Raw genomic sequence first — 21515 nt, 5'->3', positions numbered from 1 at the left:
GAATCTTACAGGAAGGTTTCTATGATAGTGACACATATTAGGTTAGTTTCTGGAATTTAAAGATGGTAATTTTGATCCAGAAAATTACTACAAAATTTATCTGGTGACTGATAAATGTTATTCTGTGGTCTGTTGATTTATTAGTTTTCTAATGGATGTCTTTATCAAAGAAAAATTTGGGTATTAAGATTTGAATGTATTGTTCCACCTGATCAATCAGTCTGAACTGGATACCAAAGATTTCATAACTGGTACTTTATTGGAGAATTTTGAAAAGGCAGCTTGAAGCCAGCTAAACTGCAACACACAGTGATTTGGTTAAGAAATTGGAATGTTCTAATTCTAATATATTTTTGTGCCATTTTAGAAGTTAGGAAGACATGCAGCTGTACCATTAAGTAATAGTTTAAGTTTAGCTGACAAAAGGAAAATGAAGTATTATGATGATGAAAATAAAAAGAGAAAATATCTTGATGCTTGTCCATATCAATATGGTAAGTATTTTATCTGAATAGTCAGTATTATATCATGATACTTGTCCATATCAATATGGTAAGTATTTTATCTGAATAGTCAGTATTCTATCCTGATGCTTGTCTATATCAATATTGTAAGTATTTTATCTGAATAGTTAGTATCATATCATGATTTTTGTCTATAACAATATGGTAAGTATTTTATCTGAATAGTCAGTATCATATCCTGATGCTTGATTACATCAATATGGTAAGTATTTTATCTGAATAGTTAGTATCATATCCTGATGCTTGATTATATCAATATGGTAAGTATTTTATCTGAATAGTTAGTATCATATCCTGATGCTTGATTATATCAATATGGTAAGTATTTTATCTGAATAGTCAGTATTATATCCTGATGCTTGTCCATATCAATATGGTAAGTATTTTATCTGAATAGTTAGTATCTTATCCTGATGCTTGTCTATATCAATATGGTAAGTATTTTATCTGAATAGTTAGTATCATATCCTGATGCTTGATTATATCAATATGGTAAGTATTTTACCTGAATAATCAGTATTCTATCCTGATGCTTGTCTATATCAATATGGTAAGTATTTTATCTGAATAGTTAGTATCATATCCTGATGCTTGATTATATCAATATGGTAAGTATTTTACCTGAATAATCAGTATTCTATCCTGAAGCTTGTCTATATCAATATTGTAAGTATTTTATCTGAATAGTCAGTATTATATCATGATGCTTGTCCATATCAAGTATCCCAGTAAAAAGCTTGCGGATATCGGGGTTTCTGGATTACCAGCAACCAGATAAATGAGGCTCCACTGTAGTTTATATTAGCCTACTGAAAATAAGTGAAAATGTATTTGAATATTCCAAATTTGTGAATGAATGTTAAATGTTATGGTCATTGCTGTATTTTGTATTTGTTCAATTTTAATGTCATTGCTGTATTTTGTATTTGTAGGTCAGGTTGTAATCTGTAAAGCATATCTAGGAAAGAATGCTACAATGATGGAAGATAGAGAGTAAGTTACTTTTATACTTAGCTCAAATCATCATTCAATTTAACACATTCAGGGATACAGGAAAACTTTTACACCCCCAAATGAGTTTAGTATGAGTTATTGCCCTTGTTCTTGACAGATTTTGACAAAACTTGGTAATATTATGATTAAATAATATTTATTTAAAAAAAAGGTTCAAAAGAAGTGTATGACTGAAGGTTGAATATTTTTTACTGGTGATTGTTACTGTACTGCCAAATATTGTATTTAAAATCAAATCTGCCAGTGGGTGTATATTACCTTGCCTGGCAAGCTATCCTATAAAATTTTGGTGTGTAGGTAGGTTCATTTATATTCACTGAATCTTGGACAAGTTTGCATCTGAGAAGGATTCCACAAAGGATCAGATTTTCTAACCCTTGATATATTGAAATTATGTTAAATGTGGCTTGTAAAGACAATAACGGCCCTAGTTTTTATCTGATTTTTTTTAAATTGGTGTGTAGGTTTGTATCTATAAGATCTTGGACATCTTTGAATTTGCTTATGATTAGATAGAGATTGATTTCCTCCTTACGTCAGTTTAAAAACTCTGAGTACTCAGATATACTGTGCATTACGAATTACGACACTTAGGCTACCACCAACTAGATAATCGCTTGATTATTAATAATCCAACAAAAAATCATACGAAAACAAAAGATAGCTGATAACAATTCTGCTGATTCTGATGCCAATGACCTCCCATCACGATCAAGGTCATACTGAAAATTGCAAGGGAACCACTTATTTAGATAATGCTCCATGTTATTGATGTTATTGCCGCAGAAAATGTTATACTTGTATTTCTCATTCTTTGAAACATTTTTGTAGGGTCAGTCAGTCAGTTTATCCTGAGATAGATTCTGTTATTAGACCAAGAAAAACTTGTCTATCTGTTGGTAGTAAGTTTTGTTGTTTTAAATATTATTATAGTAATACAGTAATACAGAAATTTTTTGAAGTCTATCAAATTGCTATTGAGATCCAAACTCTCTTTGTGGATTTTAGTAATATCAGATATCAAAGATTTATTAGAAGAATTGGGAATGATACAGATATAGATGTCATAGATGCTTTGAAAATCCCCCAAAACACAACAAAATCTTTAAAAGTTATCTGATACTATAAGATCTTTTGCACTTTGAAATATACTGTAATTATCTGAATAATATGTAAATCTGCCATGTCAGAACCTTCAAGATAATTAGGAAATCTGGATCTGATGTTTATTTGTAGATAAATCTACAGATATAGTTTTTGAAATATTCTGTAATTATCTGAATAATATGTAAATCTGCCATGTCAGCACCTTCAAGATAATTGGAAATCTGGATCTGATGTTTATTATTTATAGATAAATCAACAGATATAGATTTAACAGCTACCTGTGAATGTAGTGTAAGACAATGCGAATGGTATGTTTTTGATCAAGATTTTGTATTACCAGAATATATCATAGAATATGAATATATTAAGAGGGTAAGTTTTATATTTTCTCAAAAATGCAATAATCAGGAATTCTAGATTTTATGTTCAGTTATAATGTTCCTTCCACTGGGTAATTGATCAGAATAAAAAGCCTTTTATTTTACACCCACATGTAATTGGAAGGCGTATATTGGCATCACCCATGTCCGTGGGTCCGTACGTCCATTGCTCGTAAAACAAAATTCTTGATGGATTTTGATGAAACTTGGTGTGAGTTTTTGTTATCACCCAGAATCGAAAATATTAAGTATGACTTATTGCCTTTGTTCTTGAAAATGCATTCAATTTTTAGCTCGTTAACACTCTTGAAGGCACAAATCTAGATGGATTTTGACAGAACTTACTGTGTTTGTTATTACCCAAGGATGAACCCTATCGAAAATCAGAAAAATCAAAAAATATTTAGTGTGAGTTATTGAAAAGGTGTTCAATTTTATTTTCATTTGATTACATTCTATGCATTTCATTTCTAGTTACCAAGTAAATCTCCATTTTCTTCTATTAATGGTTATTTATGTGAAAATAAAGATTGGAAAATACCAAGTACTGTTGCCACACCTGATGATCCTCAGTTACTGTTTCCTGATAGTGATGTTTTGAATATGGAACCTGAAATAAGAGCAAGACCAAGGTAAGTTCTAGAATATATATCAGTATTTTGTTTTTTTATGTTATTGGTACATAATGTTATTGTTCCCTTTTTTTTGTACTCACAAATCTCTTGAGAAATTTAACTCAAATCTTGTTGTCCTGATGAGGATTTTATATCTGAAACATCTATCTGCAACATGTTATGAGTTCTTATCAATTAAACTACCAGACACAATGATGACTTAAATGAACTATATTTTGAAAAAATATGATATATGAACATTCTGTCATGACTGAAGTCAGAATATTAAATATATTTGAAGCTCATTATTGAATTTGAATCTTGGATGACCTCACAAAGCGCTCTTGATTTATTGCAGGACCAAATTTTGTCTATTTTGTAGAGAAAAGTAGTTAAAGACATGAAAAATAAAATCGGTTTTCTGTTGCTGAATTTTTTTTTTTTACAAAAAATTACAGTTTTTAACTTTGTAATAAAGGTCATCAGAATAAGTCACTGATGCGAGATTGCAGTCAGCATATATACGGACCATATACATTTCTTTTTTTGCTTCTTGAAACCTCAACTTATACCTTCCATTTATACATGTATATGATGTAATACTTCAGGCTGGTCACTCTAAGTGAAGATATTTTATTAAAGATTGGACGAGCTTCTAGTCTTACTTCTATAACAACATTAAATCTCCATGGAAACGGTTTAACCAAATTAAAATATATACAATCGTTGAAGTCTTTAAAAAGATTGATTGTTAGTTTTAATGAGTTAACCAAGTTAGATGATTTGGCTCATATGGTAAGCAATATACTTTTCCAAAAGTTTTATCTGTCACTGCTCTGACCATAGCCATTAATACATAACATGTCATCATCTCTTAATTGTCCTATGTCATTTACAATTCATTTGAGCATTAAATCTTAGTTGTGGACTTCACCAACAAAATGATTTACCAGGATTGTAACATGAAGCCCATTGACCTTATACCAACTATGCCATGTTTAAATCTCCTTATTTTGAATTATCCATTCCAATTCCATTTGGATCTTGTAATGGCCATGTAACTTTGTCAGATACAGATTAAAAGATTCTTCAAAGAATTTGATTTAATGCCTATATTGGATGTATATTTGTAGGGTATAGAATTGATTGACGCCAGTTTTAACAAGATAGTATCACTAGATGGTATGAAGGTAGGTGCAGGATTAGTAAAAAATCATACTGATTAGTAAAAAATCATACTGATTAGTAAAAAATCATACTGATTAGTAATAAATCATACATGAATAAATCATACTGATCTGTAATACATTATACAGATCAGGAATAGATTATACTGATCAGTAATAAATCATACTGATCAGTAATAAATCATACTGATCAGTAATAAATAATACTGACCAGTAATATATCATACTGATCAGTAATAAATCATATACGGATCAGGAAAAAATCAGAATGATCAGGAATAAATCAAACTGATCAGGAATAAATTCAAACTGTTCAAGAATGAATCAAACTAGTCAAAAATAAATCAAACTGATCAAAAATAAATCAAACTGATCAAAAATAAATCAAATTGATCAGGAATAAATAACTGCTCAGGGAAAAATCACACTTAGCGATATATATACTTTTATTATTTGTTGATGAGAATGATCATTTCAGGGCATGTCACAACTACATCATTTAGATATAAGTTGGAATAGATTACAGAATACTAGAGAAGAATTATCTATGATGAGAAAGCATTTACCTCATTTAAAAACATTAAACATTGTTAATAACCCTTGGTCTAAGGTAATATACTCTATACATTCTTTAGATTTTTTTTCCTTATGTGTGGTTACCCATACTATCTGTTGCAATTCATGCTACAATACAATTCAATATGTATCTTGATACATGGGATATGATACAATACATATCATGAAACACGGGATATGATACTAAATGTATCTTGATACAAAGGATATGATACAATATGTATCTTGATACAAGAGAAATGATACAATATGCATCTTGATACAAGAGATATGATACAATATGTATCTTGGTACAAGGAATATGATACAGTATGTATCTTGATACAAGGGATATGAAACTAAATGTATCTTGATACAAGGAATATGATACAATATGTATCTAGATACAAGGAATATGATCTGATACAGTATGTATCTTGATACAAGGGATATGACACCAAATGTAACTTGATATAAGGGATATGATACAATATGTATCTTGATACAAGGGATATGATACAATCTGTATCTTGAAACATAAGATATGATACAATATGTATCGTGATATAATGTGAGAAATATGAAAAAAAATCAATCTTTTGCCTTTGGATGACGTCTAGTTTTGTGTGTAAAATTTGGTTGAAAATGACAAATATTGTGAAAGTATAGATATAGATAGGTCAAGATCAAAATTTGTTACAAATTCACTTATTGACAAGTATCTTATGCTGTTAAATTTGTTTTTTTTAAGATTCATCATCCAGCAAGTAGAATTACATGTATTATTTCTACATTAGTTTGTCAAGAATGAAAGTCATTTACGCCTATTATGTGGCTATTTGCAAATTGGCAAACTCTTGCCTTGCTGATAAGATTGGTAGTTTTTTCCGATGCAAGCTGCCCATCAAAATTCTGTAAAAATTGGAGATGATGAAGAACTCATGTTGTAAAAAAATTGTATAAAACTGTCCTTTTGCTAAAAGATTTTAAAATCATAATAAATATTTAGTGTTTAGTTTTTTCATACTCACTTTTTGAAATATTCAAATTGATTTTTTTTTTTTCAGCCAGTTAATTTAAAATTACGAGTGATTGGAAGATTAAAATCACTGACCCAATTAAATGGTAAAATGGTTGGTGAAGATGAGGCTACATCTGCTCTACGTGTTGCAGCCGGCTCTAGAATATCACAATTAGCATTATCATCACATTCTCGTACTGATCAACATATACCACGATCTTTAAAATTGTGTAACGGACCACAATTAATTTTTACATTAAGTCGTTTAAAACCAGATAAATCATCTGATCATGATTCAACATGGCTGTCTAAGGTTTGTACAATCTTTTCGACAACTTAAAAAGATTGTAAAGAGGTTTTCTATATTTTGTATGTGTATCTGGGACACTGATAGTATCAATTTGCACCATTACAATTTATCATCACATAGTTTTATTGAAATTGTAGGAACCACAGATGTCTGATTAAAAATTGAAATGGTGCTAATTGATGCTATCAGCGTTCCCGATATATGCAGAAAATCACAGTGCATTGATAAATAGATTAAAATCCATTTTGTATTTTTGGATTATCTAGATAACTAAAACATGAAAAATTTTTAATGAGAACTGATGACAATTGTAGAGATTGCTTGAAATTTAAAAATTGTATGGGAGAAATCAGCTTAGCAGTGATATGCTAAAAATAGAACACATGCATGACTTGAGTAGGACAAACCACTCTTTCAACTGTTAAAGTTCTGCATCATGTGATACACAAAACACCTCTATGACATCATGGCCGATCTCTCCTATATGATTCAAATTTGTACAATATCTTGCATAAAAACTTTCTATGTCATATTCTGAATATAACTGACATCATATGTATGATGGCTACTTTAAGATGGATTATAATAAAGCAGGATAAATGTGTCTTGCTCATGTTCCATGTTGGTTTTTGATGGCACAATTCTGGAAAGCATGCACTGGTAAATCTTGAATTTTTATAAGCCCACATCAATATTGTTCGTGAGCAAGATTGAAGCAACAGTTTTCAACCGATTCTGATGAAACTTGGTGTGAACATTGGAATTGATAAGATCTTGGACAAGCTCTAACTTGGTGCATTTTCGATGAAAGGTTATTGCCCTTGACTTTGTTAAAACATGTCAATATGAGAAAATTCGTATTTTAGTCACCAGTGGGCGTATGTTACCTTGCCTGGCAAGTTATCTTTTTCTTATTTTTTGTCTTATACATATTTTTTAACAGACTTCAATTTAGACTGGTTCGCACATTTTTTGTCATTTTCACAATGACAAGTCTACAAAAGAATTGAAATATTTAAACTCTATTTTCTTGCAGTTAACAACTATAGTATTAGAAGGGCAACATATAACTAAGTTATCAAATTTAGAGAAAGTTGAAAATCTCAGATGGGTATCATTCAATAATAATGATTTAACTAAAGTTGAAGTAAGTAAAAAACATTTGCTCTGTACTCAAAATGAAGCCTGTTAAATTTAGGTCCTTGTGAACTATTAATTCATTGGACAATATTGATCTTATACATATGTATACACAGGATCAAAATATAAATCTGCCAAATTTTTTCTCTCCAAATAATTTTGATTATAATTCAATTATTGAAGACAATTTGGATTCTTTTGAATAGATTAAGGGAGCCATGGTTGCTCAGTGAGTTAGATGCTTGCTCGCTAACCTGAAGATCCATGGTTCAATCCTGGCATAAGTTGAGATAATACCTTTTTCAACCTGGTTTGCTCCTGTCAGTGATACATCAAAGAGGGGTTGACATGGAAAAAGCATCTAGTCGTTCAGATGGGACAATAAACACATGCTGTGTATGTTAAAGATCCCTCAACAGCTGGAAATCGAAAAAAAGATCAGGCTAATGTTGCTGTCCTGAAAAAATTTCCCTCATTGCACCCTGCATGGCGTTGCCTGTCTTCATTAGCCCACATGGTGCAGAATAGTAGGACATAAAACTCCATTCATTTCATTTCATTTGAATAGATAAAGCATTAAGGTTGAGTTCAGTCATAAAATATTCAACATTTGTTCCATAAAAACCTGGTCCACTGCAAAAGAATTCTGTGGTATAGGTTTCAACAGTATTACTTAAATGTTGTATATCATTTAGGTTGATCTTGTCAGATTGTAAAATGAGTTAAAAAAAGCCCACAGCAAAAAACAAAAACAAATTATTTTTGGTTTATAAATAGAACGCTTCCATAAATATTCATCTTTTTTAATTTTCAGGGATTAGAGAACTGTCCGAAGATAGAGGAACTATCATTGGAGAACAACTGTTTAGCCAAACTAGATGGATTAACAAAATTAGTTAATTTGACAAAGCTACATCTAGGAAATAATCATATTGTGAATTTAGATACAGGAGTTTTTAATGGATTAACACAGTTAACCTATTTATCTTTAGAATGTAATCGTATCACCTCATTGGTTGGTTTACAAAGACTACACAATCTTATAGAACTGTATATTGGTAACAATCGTATTGAAAATATCAGGGAACTCTTCTATTTAAAGGTAAAAATTACAAGGTTTTTTCTCTCCTAAAGAAGAGTGGAAGCAGGTAGTCTGAAAAACATCTGCCTCTATTCACGCCTTTGATAGATATCTTGACAGTTATTGGCTGGAGTAGAGTCAGAATAACTAGGTCCTGGTGTATGGGGATTTTCCACAACTTCTATGATGTTTTTTTCTAACATGATATTAAATTACCTTTACGATGACTGTAAATTAGTGTTGGGTTTCATTGTAACTTTCCTTTTGTTATGGTATCATGTGAACCATGAACTTTTGGCTGCTAACATAGTTTCAAATGGCTGACAAGAGATCAGTTTTGTTAAAAAAAAAATCTTTGATGGAACCACTAATGTGACACAATGGTGTAGGGGATGGTATGACTGAATTTAGAAAATATCTATTGGGGGTCATTAGTTTTACACAATTTAATTGTGCTGAAAAGGGACACAGGTTACATCATTTAGTTTTTATTTATGTGAATATTGTTGTACTTGATATATTTCAGCCATTACAGTACCTGGTAATATTAGATACATATGGTAATCCTATAGCAAACGAAGTTGATAATTATAGACTCTTTATTATTTATCATTTAAAGACTTTACGAGCTCTTGATGGTCGTGCAATAGTAAGTATAAACTTATTCTACTGAATGAGTTTTGAAAAAAAAACCAAACTTAAAAGGATTGTAAAGAGGTTTTCTAAATTTTTTATGCATATCTGAAACACTGATACCATCAATTTCCACCATTCTAATTTTTATTCAGACGTCGTGGTTCCTGTAGTTCTACTAAAACTAAGTGTTTTATGACATCACCCCTACGAAATTTGCTTGTATCACATAAGACCGTTGCGGGGGTGCTGTCATAGAGCATTTAGTTTAGTAGAATTACTAGAACCACAGACGTCTAATTGAAAATTGGAATAACACAAATCGATGCTATAATTGTCCCTGATGTGCATACAAAATTTAGAGACTCTAAAGGATAATAAAGATCTGTATGGGCCTTTTCAAGGATCTATTCCAAAAGATATAGATTTTGTGTTATAAATAAATAAAAAAAATTTAAAAATTGAAATTTTTTTCTAAAAAGCTATTTAATTAATTTTATCCTTAAATTGGGCTTTGAAAGATTGCTCACATTGCTAAAGATGCCTATATAAAATATGTGATGCCTTCGTTGGAACAAATATTTAAAGGGATAGGTGCACCATTTTTTTTGACCAATCATACTTTAGTCTTAGAAACAGGAATTTTTTAGCTAAGCCAATCAGTAATAGTGTTCACAGTGCACCGTTGAAATTTTAGCCTCCAAATCCATTTATCCGCATTTGAATGTTAAAATGACGACTCATCAATTTAAGATACTCTTTGATATATAGAAAAGACATAATAGAAATAGTGAGTAAAATTCCTAGTTTGAAGTATTTGTAAATGAATTTCTAGTACTTCTGAAGACTTTTTACATATATTCAAGACTAAAATCAAATGGTGCATCTGTCCCTTTAAATGTACATCAATTTTTAAAGGGTCTCCAATTCATTGCAAAGGGAAAATCAACATTTATAATTCATAGCATCCAGTATCTAAGGTAAATTTAACATCAGTGGTCATGCAGTTCTTATTATTTGAAGCTTCTTTAAAATTAATCTGATACCTTTACAGGAAGCTTCTGAAGGCAATATAGCAAAGGAGATGTTTGGTGGAAGATTGACATCTGATTTTATAGCAGAGAAATTATTCCATTCTAATTTTGCTGAAGTTAGAGAACTAGATCTACCATCATCTTCTATAAAAACAGTTGATTTAGGTCCTAGTGATATGTTTGTCAATCTTAGAAGGTAGGCTCGCCTTGGAAACTTATTTATTTTTTTTAACATAAGCATATACCATTTATAACTCAAATATGCACATTCAGATGTGATTTAAAACATAACACAAGCAGTTTAATAAATTTACAGTACACTGAATAGTAAATGAAACTATAAAATCCTGACATTTGTTTTCGTTACCACTTGCCCTACCTAAAGTCATATTTTTGTGCGTTTTTCCCAGGATATGCACACATATAATAACTTTGTCAGGCTAAATATTGTCTAAATTAAACTGACACCCCTCAAAAACTTCATAAGTTAATCATTTGTGATTTCAAGATATTGGATTCATAATCAAATTAAAGTAATACTACATCTTAGAATGAACAAAAAATTTAAGTTCTTTAAATGGCCAATATGAGTATATATTCATCAGTGAACTTTCCTGGTGTCATAAAGTTACAACAGAATCCCTGTAAAATCTGGAAAATTGGAAAATTCATAAACTAAATAATTATTAAAAAACGCTTAATCTCAATATTAAGTGTTTATCAATAGTTAATTGCATATTTATGGATAATTACTAAGTCTTTTGGATTTATCTGATTATATAAGGATACTGTTATGTTATGTTATGACACCAGATATATCTACTGGCACTTATTCACAAAGTTTAAAATTCTTTATGTGTTAATTATGTTATGTTAATTCTAAGACTTAGTATCACTAATTTGTTGCTGTTTTATTTTTCAGTGTGAATTTAGAAAATAATAATTTAACATCATTCAGTGGTTTAATACATCTTGTTAATGTTAGGGTAAGTATATATTTAATCTTATATCAAGATCTTTTATATGGTTGATATATGATAACTTGATAACTTGATTTGATGAATACCTGAATTCAAGTGAAAAGTTTTGGATTGCCTTTTTGCACTTCCATGTTCCAATTTATGTTTCTTTCATATTTTACTACCAAGAGTAATTTTTGTTGAAATGTCGCACATAATAATGTATACAAAAAATTATTATCTAATTATCTAGAAAGTTTTTTGTGTGTGTTTATTCTACATTTTACTACACTCACAATCAGTGATCTGACACAATTCTTCTTTAAATCAAGTTCAATAAAATTTGTCAAAAGTTGACCAATTAAAAACATGTCCATGTTGAGCAATGAATATCCCGTATTCCTAACATACAAGGTAAATCTTAAATATGAAGCAGATTATTTGATTGGTTGAATACTTAATGACCTAGAACATGTGATGCATAATACTTTTGTTAGATCATGAATAGGAGGTGTATACAGAAAAAAACATTCATGCCTTGTGTCAAGTGTCAAGTTCACTCTGCTGATTATCAAGTCGGGAAATGAAATGAAATGAATGGAAGTTTATGTTCTACTTTTCTGCACCATGCAGGCTAATGAAGACAGGCAACGCCATGCAATGAGGGAAATTCTGCCAGGACAACGGCATTAGCCTGATCTTTTACGATTTCCAACTGTCCAGGGATCTATTTCGTGCACAGCCTGTAGCACTAAGGTCCTCGGTTTATTGTCCCATCCGAACAACTAGACACTTTTACCATGTCAGCCCCTCTTACCTGTCTGCAGCACTGACAGAGGGAAACCAGGTTGAAAAATCCGAACGTATTATCTTTGATTAACACCATGTTGCACTTAAAGTATTTCATCCTTACACATTTTTCTAATATCCGTTTTGTATTTATGTAGGTTTTGTGTTTAAATCATAATAATATAGAATGTATATTACCAAGAACTAAAAATAAGAAAGGCTTGGCCGGTGATTTCTGTGCAGATTCATATTCTCCAATCTTAGAGAATTTAGAAGTCTTACATTTAGGGTAGGTATTTTTTCTATTTTTCTTAAGATCAATTGTGTTCATTTCCTCTCAACTATGTTTTTTTGTTTTTTAGATATAAATTTGTATTATCACAATCTTATGTATAAAGATATTTTTGTTATTACAAATATGATATCTTGTGTATAAAGATATTTGTATTATCACAATCTTATGTATAAAGATATTTTTGTTATTACAAATATGATATCTTGTGTATAAAGATATTTGTATTATCACAATCTTATGTATAAAGATATTTTTGTTATTACAAATATGATATCTTGTGTATAAAGATATTTGTATTATCACAATCTTGTGTATAAAGATATTTTTGTTATCACAAATATGATATCTTGTGTATAAAGATATTTGTATTATCACAATCTTATGTATAAAGATATTTTTGTTATTACAAATATGATATCTTGTGTATAAAGATATTTGTATTATCACAATCTTGTGTATAAAGATATTTTTGTTATCACAAATATGATATCTTGTATATAAAGATATTTTTGCTATTACATATATTATTTTGTGTATAAAGATATTTTTGTTATTACAAATATAATATCTTTTGTATAAAGGTTTTTTCTTATCACAATCTTGTGTATAAATATATTTTTGTTATCACAAATATGATATCTTGTGTATAAAGATATTTGTTTTCTCGCAGTCTTGTGTATAAAGATATTTTTGTTATTACAAATATGATATCTTGTGTATAAAGATATATTTGTTATCACTATATTGTGTATAAACAAGTTTTTGTTATCACCAACTTGATATCTTGTGTATAAAGATGTTTTTGTTATCACAAATATGGTATCTTGAATAAGAAGGATTAGTATACATGGATGACAATATTAAGATATCTTGCATATGAAATTTGCACCAATGGGGTATCTTGCCAACCAAAGATATCTTTTGGTATCTTTTGGCCTGAATATAATATTTGGTAATGATATTATAATCTGGTTGTATTGCTATTCTGTAGTTTTAAGGGAAAAACAATTGACATCACAAGTAAAATGGGAATGGTGCAAATAGAAATACCTTTATTAAGACTCTGTAATCAGAATATACAATGTATTGAGTTGAATATATATATTTGTAGATATAATAATATAAAAGAAATGTCCACATTACAGTTAAACAGACTTCCATCATTAAAAGCTTTATTTCTACAAGGTAAATATATTACATTTAAGGAAAAGTAAATATATGGTAAAATTTATTGTTTTTTGGAGGAAAACCCTTTTTAACTAATGTTTCTATTTTTTACCCACAGAATCAAACAAAATGTCTTTTGACCAAAATAACTAGTTCATATGAGAGAGAAAGGTTAACAAAGCAATATAGTTGGCATTAGTCTGAAACATCTTCCTCTATTCCAGCCTCTGATGAATATTTTGACATAAATAGGGATTGTTCCACACCTCCAAAGATGCACTTTGGCATCACCAAAACTTTCGTTTTGTTTGTATCACGTTACTCTGTGACCTTTGCACTTTTGGCTGCGAATGCAGTTTTAAATGGCAGATGCTAAATCAGTTTTGGCCAAAAAAACTTTGATGGAACTGGAGACATGACATAAATGGTGTAGGGAGAAAATGAGCCTTCAAATCCATGTGTGTCCAGAATTATCAACATTTGAAAGTTAAAAAGACGACTCATCTTTTTTTGAGACTTAGTCATATATACAGTGGTGTAACCTATTTTCGTGGATATAAGGATTCAACACCGAATTGCGTCAAAGTTAAATGTTTCATCAGATATTCTACAAAATAATTAAAATTGGTTTGTTTCGATTTTCTTTATGAATCCTTCACTTTGACCCATATTTCATGAGCAACCAACTCGGCAACGGCGACAGAATGCGTCACCTATTTTCGTGTACAATGTTTGATCTATAAATAAGTCGAGAAAAACACGTTGTATGGATACCGAGTGGTATAATTAACTTCTCTTAGTATTTATCTTTAATATCAATTCATTATAACTAGTGACAATTCCTTCAAAGAACCACGATTTAAAAAAAAATAGTGACTGACAAAATAAGATATGTTGCGTGATTTATTGCTAAAAGTCATTGAAACAACATAAGAATATGGTCCACTTTGTGTTCCATAGAAATTTTCTGCTGACGCGGAATCCGCTTGTTGATCATGTGACTTCATTCGTTGGACTACATTCTAGCAGACGACACTTGGAATTACGATTACCGCCTGGGATTATAAGGAAATTCGGCCGATAAAAAATTGTGACGTGTGGTAATAACTGAAATCCGCCATTTTGTATTTGTCAAAGTATACATTAATACATTTTACCTTGCTTGAAACTACTGAATTCATTCTACTAGCTGATATTGTGCAGAAAACCCATGTTTATCAATACAAACTAATGCGGAGGTCGCGCAAGGTCGCTCATGTAAATTATTAAACATTTCCGGAAATCCACGAATAATAGGTTTCCACGAAATAAGGTTACTTGACTGTAGAAAAGACATCTATAGAAATAGAAAATGAAATTTCCAGTAGTATGAGGTATATATGAAGGAATTTTTCAATTTTCATGCAGTTTTAGTACTTCTGGAGACTTACATATATTCAAGATCAAAATTAACTGATGAAAATGGCGAACCATGACATTTAATATATGATATTTGGTCAACTAGGTAATGAAATCTGTAAGATAGATGGTATGGATGGTTTACATGAATTAAGAGAACTAGTATTAGATAGAAATAAGATTAAAGGTGTATCAGAATTATCATTTATAAACCAGTGGAACCTGCAGGAACTACATCTAGAAGAGAACAGACTACGTGATTTAAGTAATCTGGCTTGTCTGGAGAATCTACAGAGACTTTATCTTGGTTCCAACAGAATTCAGGTACAGTCTTTTATCAAAATTTTTGTGATAAACCTGTTGGTTATCAGATGATATGAATGTTTTTGACATGATTTTGAATATTAAATGTAAATTGGGGCTGGTCAGACATTTGTAACATCGACTCTTGTCAATGGTATTTGATTACACTCTTAATATCCATTACAGAACTAGTGACATTCTAGCCAAGTGAAATATTTGATCCACAATGGATCTCAATTATAACTCGTTCGATACCTCTCATGATTACCATGTAACAGGGTCAATGTTGTGAATTTCTGTTTGAATTTGGGTTTCTACACAAGTTTCAGATTTGCAAGAAAGTAGTAAATACTATTTTCACAGCAGGTATCGAATGCAGCATATGACTTACAGTTGAGCATATTTGAAGTCAATTTATTTAAATGTATTCACAAGAAAGTACTGTACTAATGGATAAAGATACACAATGAAGATGTGATAAAAGAAAAGAATGTATTGAATTTTGATTTATGCTTTCATTATTGTAGGATTTAGGTGAATTAGAAAAGATAGATAATATTGTAACATTGATGGAATTATCACTGGTCAACAATGCTGTAAGTTCAACTAATACACAATATTCCTTCAATGGCATACAATGTCAACATCAACATTGTAAATTTGTAATATGCACATGCATGTTTTACTGAATCTTAAAGCTATCATGCTCTAATTAGACTAAATTATTAAAAAAATATTTTATGTCCCGCTGTCTGGACCCTCATATTTGTTACAGCAATCGACATACTTGTTAAAGAAATATGGATGCCACCCACCCAATTTAAAACCCAGATAAGACAAAAAAGTAATTAGTTTGAGTGTAATTAAAGCATGATAGCTTTAATAAGTCAAGAAAAAAGAATATTGGACCAAGAATTAAACTTTGCTATCCACCTTTATTTGAATGTAACATGCTTGCAATTTGGGAGACAATCTGGAAGCAGTAGGAAAATACAAGAAAGCATTTGCCTTTTGGCAAGATTTCTTATGTAGCACTTCGATTCTAGATGTTAAAGTGCAGAACAGTAGAATGTATAACTATTTCTATTGTATTTTTGTACAGGTTTCACGAAGATTACTTCATAGACCATTGCTGATATTTCGTATGCCACAGTTAATGATAATAGATGGTATACCTGTTACTGATGAAGAGAGAACTAAAGCTGAGATCTATTTTGCTGAACAACAGCAACAATATATACAGGTATTTAACATAATAATACACTTTTATTCTGTGAATTATTAACCACAACTCTTTGTTGATTAATGAATCTCTGGCACTTTGAATTGCTGATCACGATTCTTGGACTGTGAATTGTTAATCACGACCCTTGCATGGTGAATGACTAATCACAACCCTTGTACTGTGAAGTGCTGATCACAATTCTTGCACTGTGAATTGCTTTTGTGAATAACTAATCACATCTCTTGCATCATGAATTGCTGATCACAATTCTTGTATTGTCGATGACTAATCACATCTCTTGCATCATGACTTGCTGATAACATTTGCATTGTGAATGGCTGATCACAATTCTTGCATGGTGAATGGTAGATCACAATTCTTGTATTGTGAATTGCTGTTGTGAATGACTAATCACAGCTCTTGCATCATGACTTGCTGATCACGATTCTTGGACTGTGAATTATTAATCACGAGTCCACGACCCTTGCTGATCACAATTTTTGTATTGTGAATGACTAATCATATCTATTGCATCATGAATTGCTGATCATGATTCTTGTATTGTGAATGACTAATCATATCTCTTGCATCATGAATTGCTGATCACAATTTTTGTATTGTGAATTGCTGTTAACAACTGTTTCATGGTGAATGACTAATCACAACTCTTGCATCTTGAATTGCTGATCACAATTTTTTTATTGTGAATGACTAATCACATTTCTTGCATCATAAATTGCTGATCACAATTCTTGTATTGTGGATGACTAATCACATCTCTTGCATCATAAATTGCTGATCACAATTTTTTTTATTGTGAATGACTAATCACATTTCTTGCATCATAAATTGCTGATCACAATTCTTGTATTGTGGATGACTAATTACATCTCTTGCATCATGAATTGCTGATCACAATTTTTGTATTGTGAATGACTAATCATATCTCTTGCATCATGAATTGCTGATCATGATTCTTGTATTGTGAATAAATAATCATATCTCTTGCATCATGAATTGCTGATCACAGTTTTTATATGGTGAATAACTAATCACATCTCTTGCATCATGAATTGCTGATCACAATTTTTGTATTGTGAATTGCTGTTAACAACTGTTTCATGGTGAATGACTAATCACAACTCTTGCATCTTGAATTGCTGATCACAATTTTTTTATTGTGAATGACTAATCACATTTCTTGCATCATAAATTGCTGATCACAATTCTTGTATTGTGGATGACTAATTACATCTCTTGCATCATGAATTGCTGATCACGATTCTTGTATTGTGAATGACTAATCATATCTCTTGCATCATGAATTGCTGATCACAGTTCTTATATGGTGAATAACTAATCACATCTCTTGCATCATGAATTGCTGATCACAGTTCTTATATGGTGAATAACTAATCACATCTCTTGCATCATGAATTGCTGATCACAATTTTGTATTTTGAATTGCTGTTAAAAACTGTTTCATGATGAGTGACTAATCACAACTCTAGCTTTTCAGTGAAATTTATTATTATTCTCTATTATTTGCTGTATTTCTATTTTGTGATAGCTGATGTTCTATGTATGATTGTATTTTAATAGCCCACTAGTAATCATACAGTAGAAGGAACATTACCTGGTATTGGTCATTATAAAACTACAGTACCAGTTAAAGTTACTAATGTACAACTCAGTTCACCACCAGTATGGAATGGTGCTTTATTATATGATGATTCTGATAATTCTAGGAGTAAGTATAAATCTAACTTTTACTCCTTTCTAATACACTTGAAGCAGAATGTTGTTTGTATCCTGCAAACAAAAAAAGCCCTAAAAACTTGAGCTCTACATTACCAGTGTAAACTTTGTTAGAAAGAATTATTGTAACACAGTTAAGTGAAACTAAGCTATGAGTTAATCTGAAGTGACATAAGAATTGACATGGACATTTAGATGGGAATTTAAGCTTGTTCTTTTGTAAAAAAATATTATTCCTGGTATTGCAAGCAAGGCAGGGAAAGTTCACCCTTCTAGATCATTCAGCATCTCTTCTTGAGAGTCTTCATGGTTATTGTTTATTTGGTTCATTACATGTATAATATTATGCAAGTAGAATGCAGAAATGATGTGATTTTGTATAATGACAATGTTTGATATTGACTTTCAAGGCAGACGTCGTGGAGGTCAGAGAGGTGAAATAGGTAATGCTAGTCGTAATGGTATGTCTACCTATCAACCTATAGGACAGAATCAGATGTATGGTTACTCTGTTAATAATTCTAGTGGTAACAATAACAGAAATCAGTACCAATATTTACAACAGATGCCACAAATAACACAACATACAGCAGAATATATGGAGAGCTTGGCTAGGTAATTGTCTTTTTCTAGAGTAATTTCTCTCATACATGAATACTGAATGGCCATGATGGTGCTCGGTTGAAGAGTTATAAGAAGTGGAATATGTCACATTCAAAATTTCCCCATCTTTTTCTGTCTCCGCCATTTTGAATTCTGTTGGCACCTACTATTTTTTCCGGCACACATGCAATATGTTCTGACATATATTCCAACTTTCAGGAATCCTGAATGTGCAGAACTAACCAATCTTGCAACCCCCATTATGTTCAGGTCCTTCAATTTCCAACTGATTTTTAACTTTGAACGTTGAAAGGAAACCAAAACCTAAAAAAATGTTTCTACTTAGACTTCCATGCATTGTTTCCCTCAGACAATGATTCATTTCTTTCAACCAATCTTCTTATTGCAGTCTGACAAGTTGTACTTGATTTCTTGTGCTAGTGCAGTGATGTAGAAAGATATCAGATTTTAAGATCATAAATGTCTTATAGTCTAGCCAATTTTTTTACTGCATTGTACAATCTTGCAATAAGATAAGGAAGGTATAGAATTTTACAGAAATTTCGCAAATTCAACTTTAGTATTGTTTGAGAATGGAAGTGTTGAGCAGTATCACACCCAAATCTCCAAATATTTACATCTGTTATTAGATGTAGAGGTATAGCATATTTTATTTTCCATTACAGATTGAATAACGTAAGAAATAACCGTAGATGAATGGTGAAATGTGCTGTGAATTAAAGTTGTTTTCTTCTTAAAAGACATGATCAGGATTTTGTGACAATGATATTAAAAATCATGCTTTTATATGACACATAGTAAAGAGACATTCCGCTTTGCACGTACAATTTTTGCTCAAATTTGTGAAAACTATAAAAAATCCCATTAACGAAGTTAAGTTTTAAATAAAAATATCCAGCCGTAAATTTGTAAACGCCAAAACTATTGAAAAAATTTACGAAAGGTTACGTAAACTTTTAAACTTTGTTCTGCTTTTTGCAAGCTGTTAGAAAATTACTGTACGGCTTTGAGTAAAATAAACACCTAATTGTAGAGAAATATGTCTCCTAAAGGTTTCAACGAGCCATTATAAAGCTAATCACCAAAACAAGGTCAAACTGCTTAATTAACTATTAATACTCTCAGTTTTTAATTAACCCTTTTAAATAAATTTAGTTTGATCAAGTAGATACGTAGATATAAATAGTCTACTTCAGAAAAATTTTCAGGTATAATTTACAAAACTTTTGATAATGAAAAGGTTTGACAAAAAAAGCTGAATGCCCCTTTAAACATAAAATAAGAAGATGCTCCCTTCTTAGATATTAAAGGAGTTACTTTAACCAAATAAATATAAATATAAAATACCAAGAATTTCTAATCGTAATGTGTATTGTGAAGCATTTAATTTTCTTTTCCTATGTCATAAGTTTTCTTTGATAAACTATAGTAGAACTCAAAACCAAAATGGCTAATACTCATCAATGTCCTTAACATTTTCTATATATTTCCATATTGTTTATATAATGCAGAAAAGAAGACATAGAACTCCCTTTCATTTCATTTTGTTTTTATGCCTGTTTTTGAAGAGAATTAGTCAAATAACTCAAATTGTAAAAAATCAGTATTTTCCAAGCATTATTGAAATCTTCCATGTACAGGTTTTGTGTATAAATCAAATGTTATTAAAACAACAAGTGAGCAAATATATCATATGAAACTATGTAATGTTCGAACATGGAAATAACACACACAAACATAGTTCACAACCATGTTGAATCACTTCCTCAACTTAATAAGTCGAATTTTTAAAAACTAAGCCTTCACATCACATTTAAAGCTATTTCTAAACCGTTTAATATGATTTGATTGCTCAGTTGAAATATTAAAGCTTTTAGTGATATTTGGCTTATTAAGTTGAGAAAGAGTCAGATTTAAATGAAAGAACTACGTTTGTGTATTATTTCAATGTAAGAACCATGTGTGTCCACAATTATCCACATTCGCATTCGAAAGGTAAAATGACGCGTCATCTTTTCTTGAGACATTGCCATATAGATAAAAGAAATAGAAAATGAAATTTTTTAAGGAATTATGTGATTACTAGTACTTCTGAAGACTATTTACATATTATATTCAAGACCCCACATCAACCTCGAAAATGGAGAAATCTATCGCTTTAAACTCCTTTCATCAAGATAAAAAATGTAAATGTGTATAATATAGATGAACTGTCACAGTAAGATGCGGGCACACGAACAGTCTGGGTCGAAAACTTTTGTCGCCGACATGAGTCTTGTCAACACACGAGGAGACAAAAATCTCCAATTGGTCGTTTTCTACCATGTTGATAATCACATGCGGATCATGCTTTTGAATGGAAAATGAATCTGATTGGATGGTCTGTTGTGTAGGTGA

General features: G+C 30.7%; 1 protein-coding gene across 1 annotated transcript; it reads left to right on the top strand.

The window, feature by feature from the left end:
- Nucleotides 1–62: 62 nt before the first annotated feature.
- Nucleotides 63–19814, top strand: LOTGIDRAFT_155146 (hypothetical protein; the record flags this gene model as incomplete). Its single annotated transcript, XM_009065645.1, has 23 exons — nucleotides 63–65; nucleotides 368–494; nucleotides 1457–1517; nucleotides 2370–2440; nucleotides 2893–3017; nucleotides 3500–3657; nucleotides 4248–4434; nucleotides 4773–4829; nucleotides 5305–5436; nucleotides 6449–6715; nucleotides 7749–7859; nucleotides 8667–8954; nucleotides 9460–9582; nucleotides 10621–10796; nucleotides 11523–11586; nucleotides 12507–12637; nucleotides 13755–13828; nucleotides 15315–15532; nucleotides 16039–16107; nucleotides 16614–16754; nucleotides 18339–18486; nucleotides 18905–19109; nucleotides 19784–19814. 23 exons carry the CDS (start codon nucleotides 63–65, stop codon nucleotides 19812–19814), a joined length of 2967 nt encoding a protein of 988 aa, XP_009063893.1.
- Nucleotides 19815–21515: the final 1701 nt, after the last annotated feature.

This window comes from Lottia gigantea, assembly GCF_000327385.1.
Source record: "Lottia gigantea unplaced genomic scaffold LOTGIsca_7, whole genome shotgun sequence".
Taxonomy (NCBI): Eukaryota; Metazoa; Mollusca; class Gastropoda; family Lottiidae; genus Lottia; species Lottia gigantea.
Note: the sequence above shows the minus strand (reverse complement) of the source record. Positions and strands in the feature narration are given on the sequence as shown.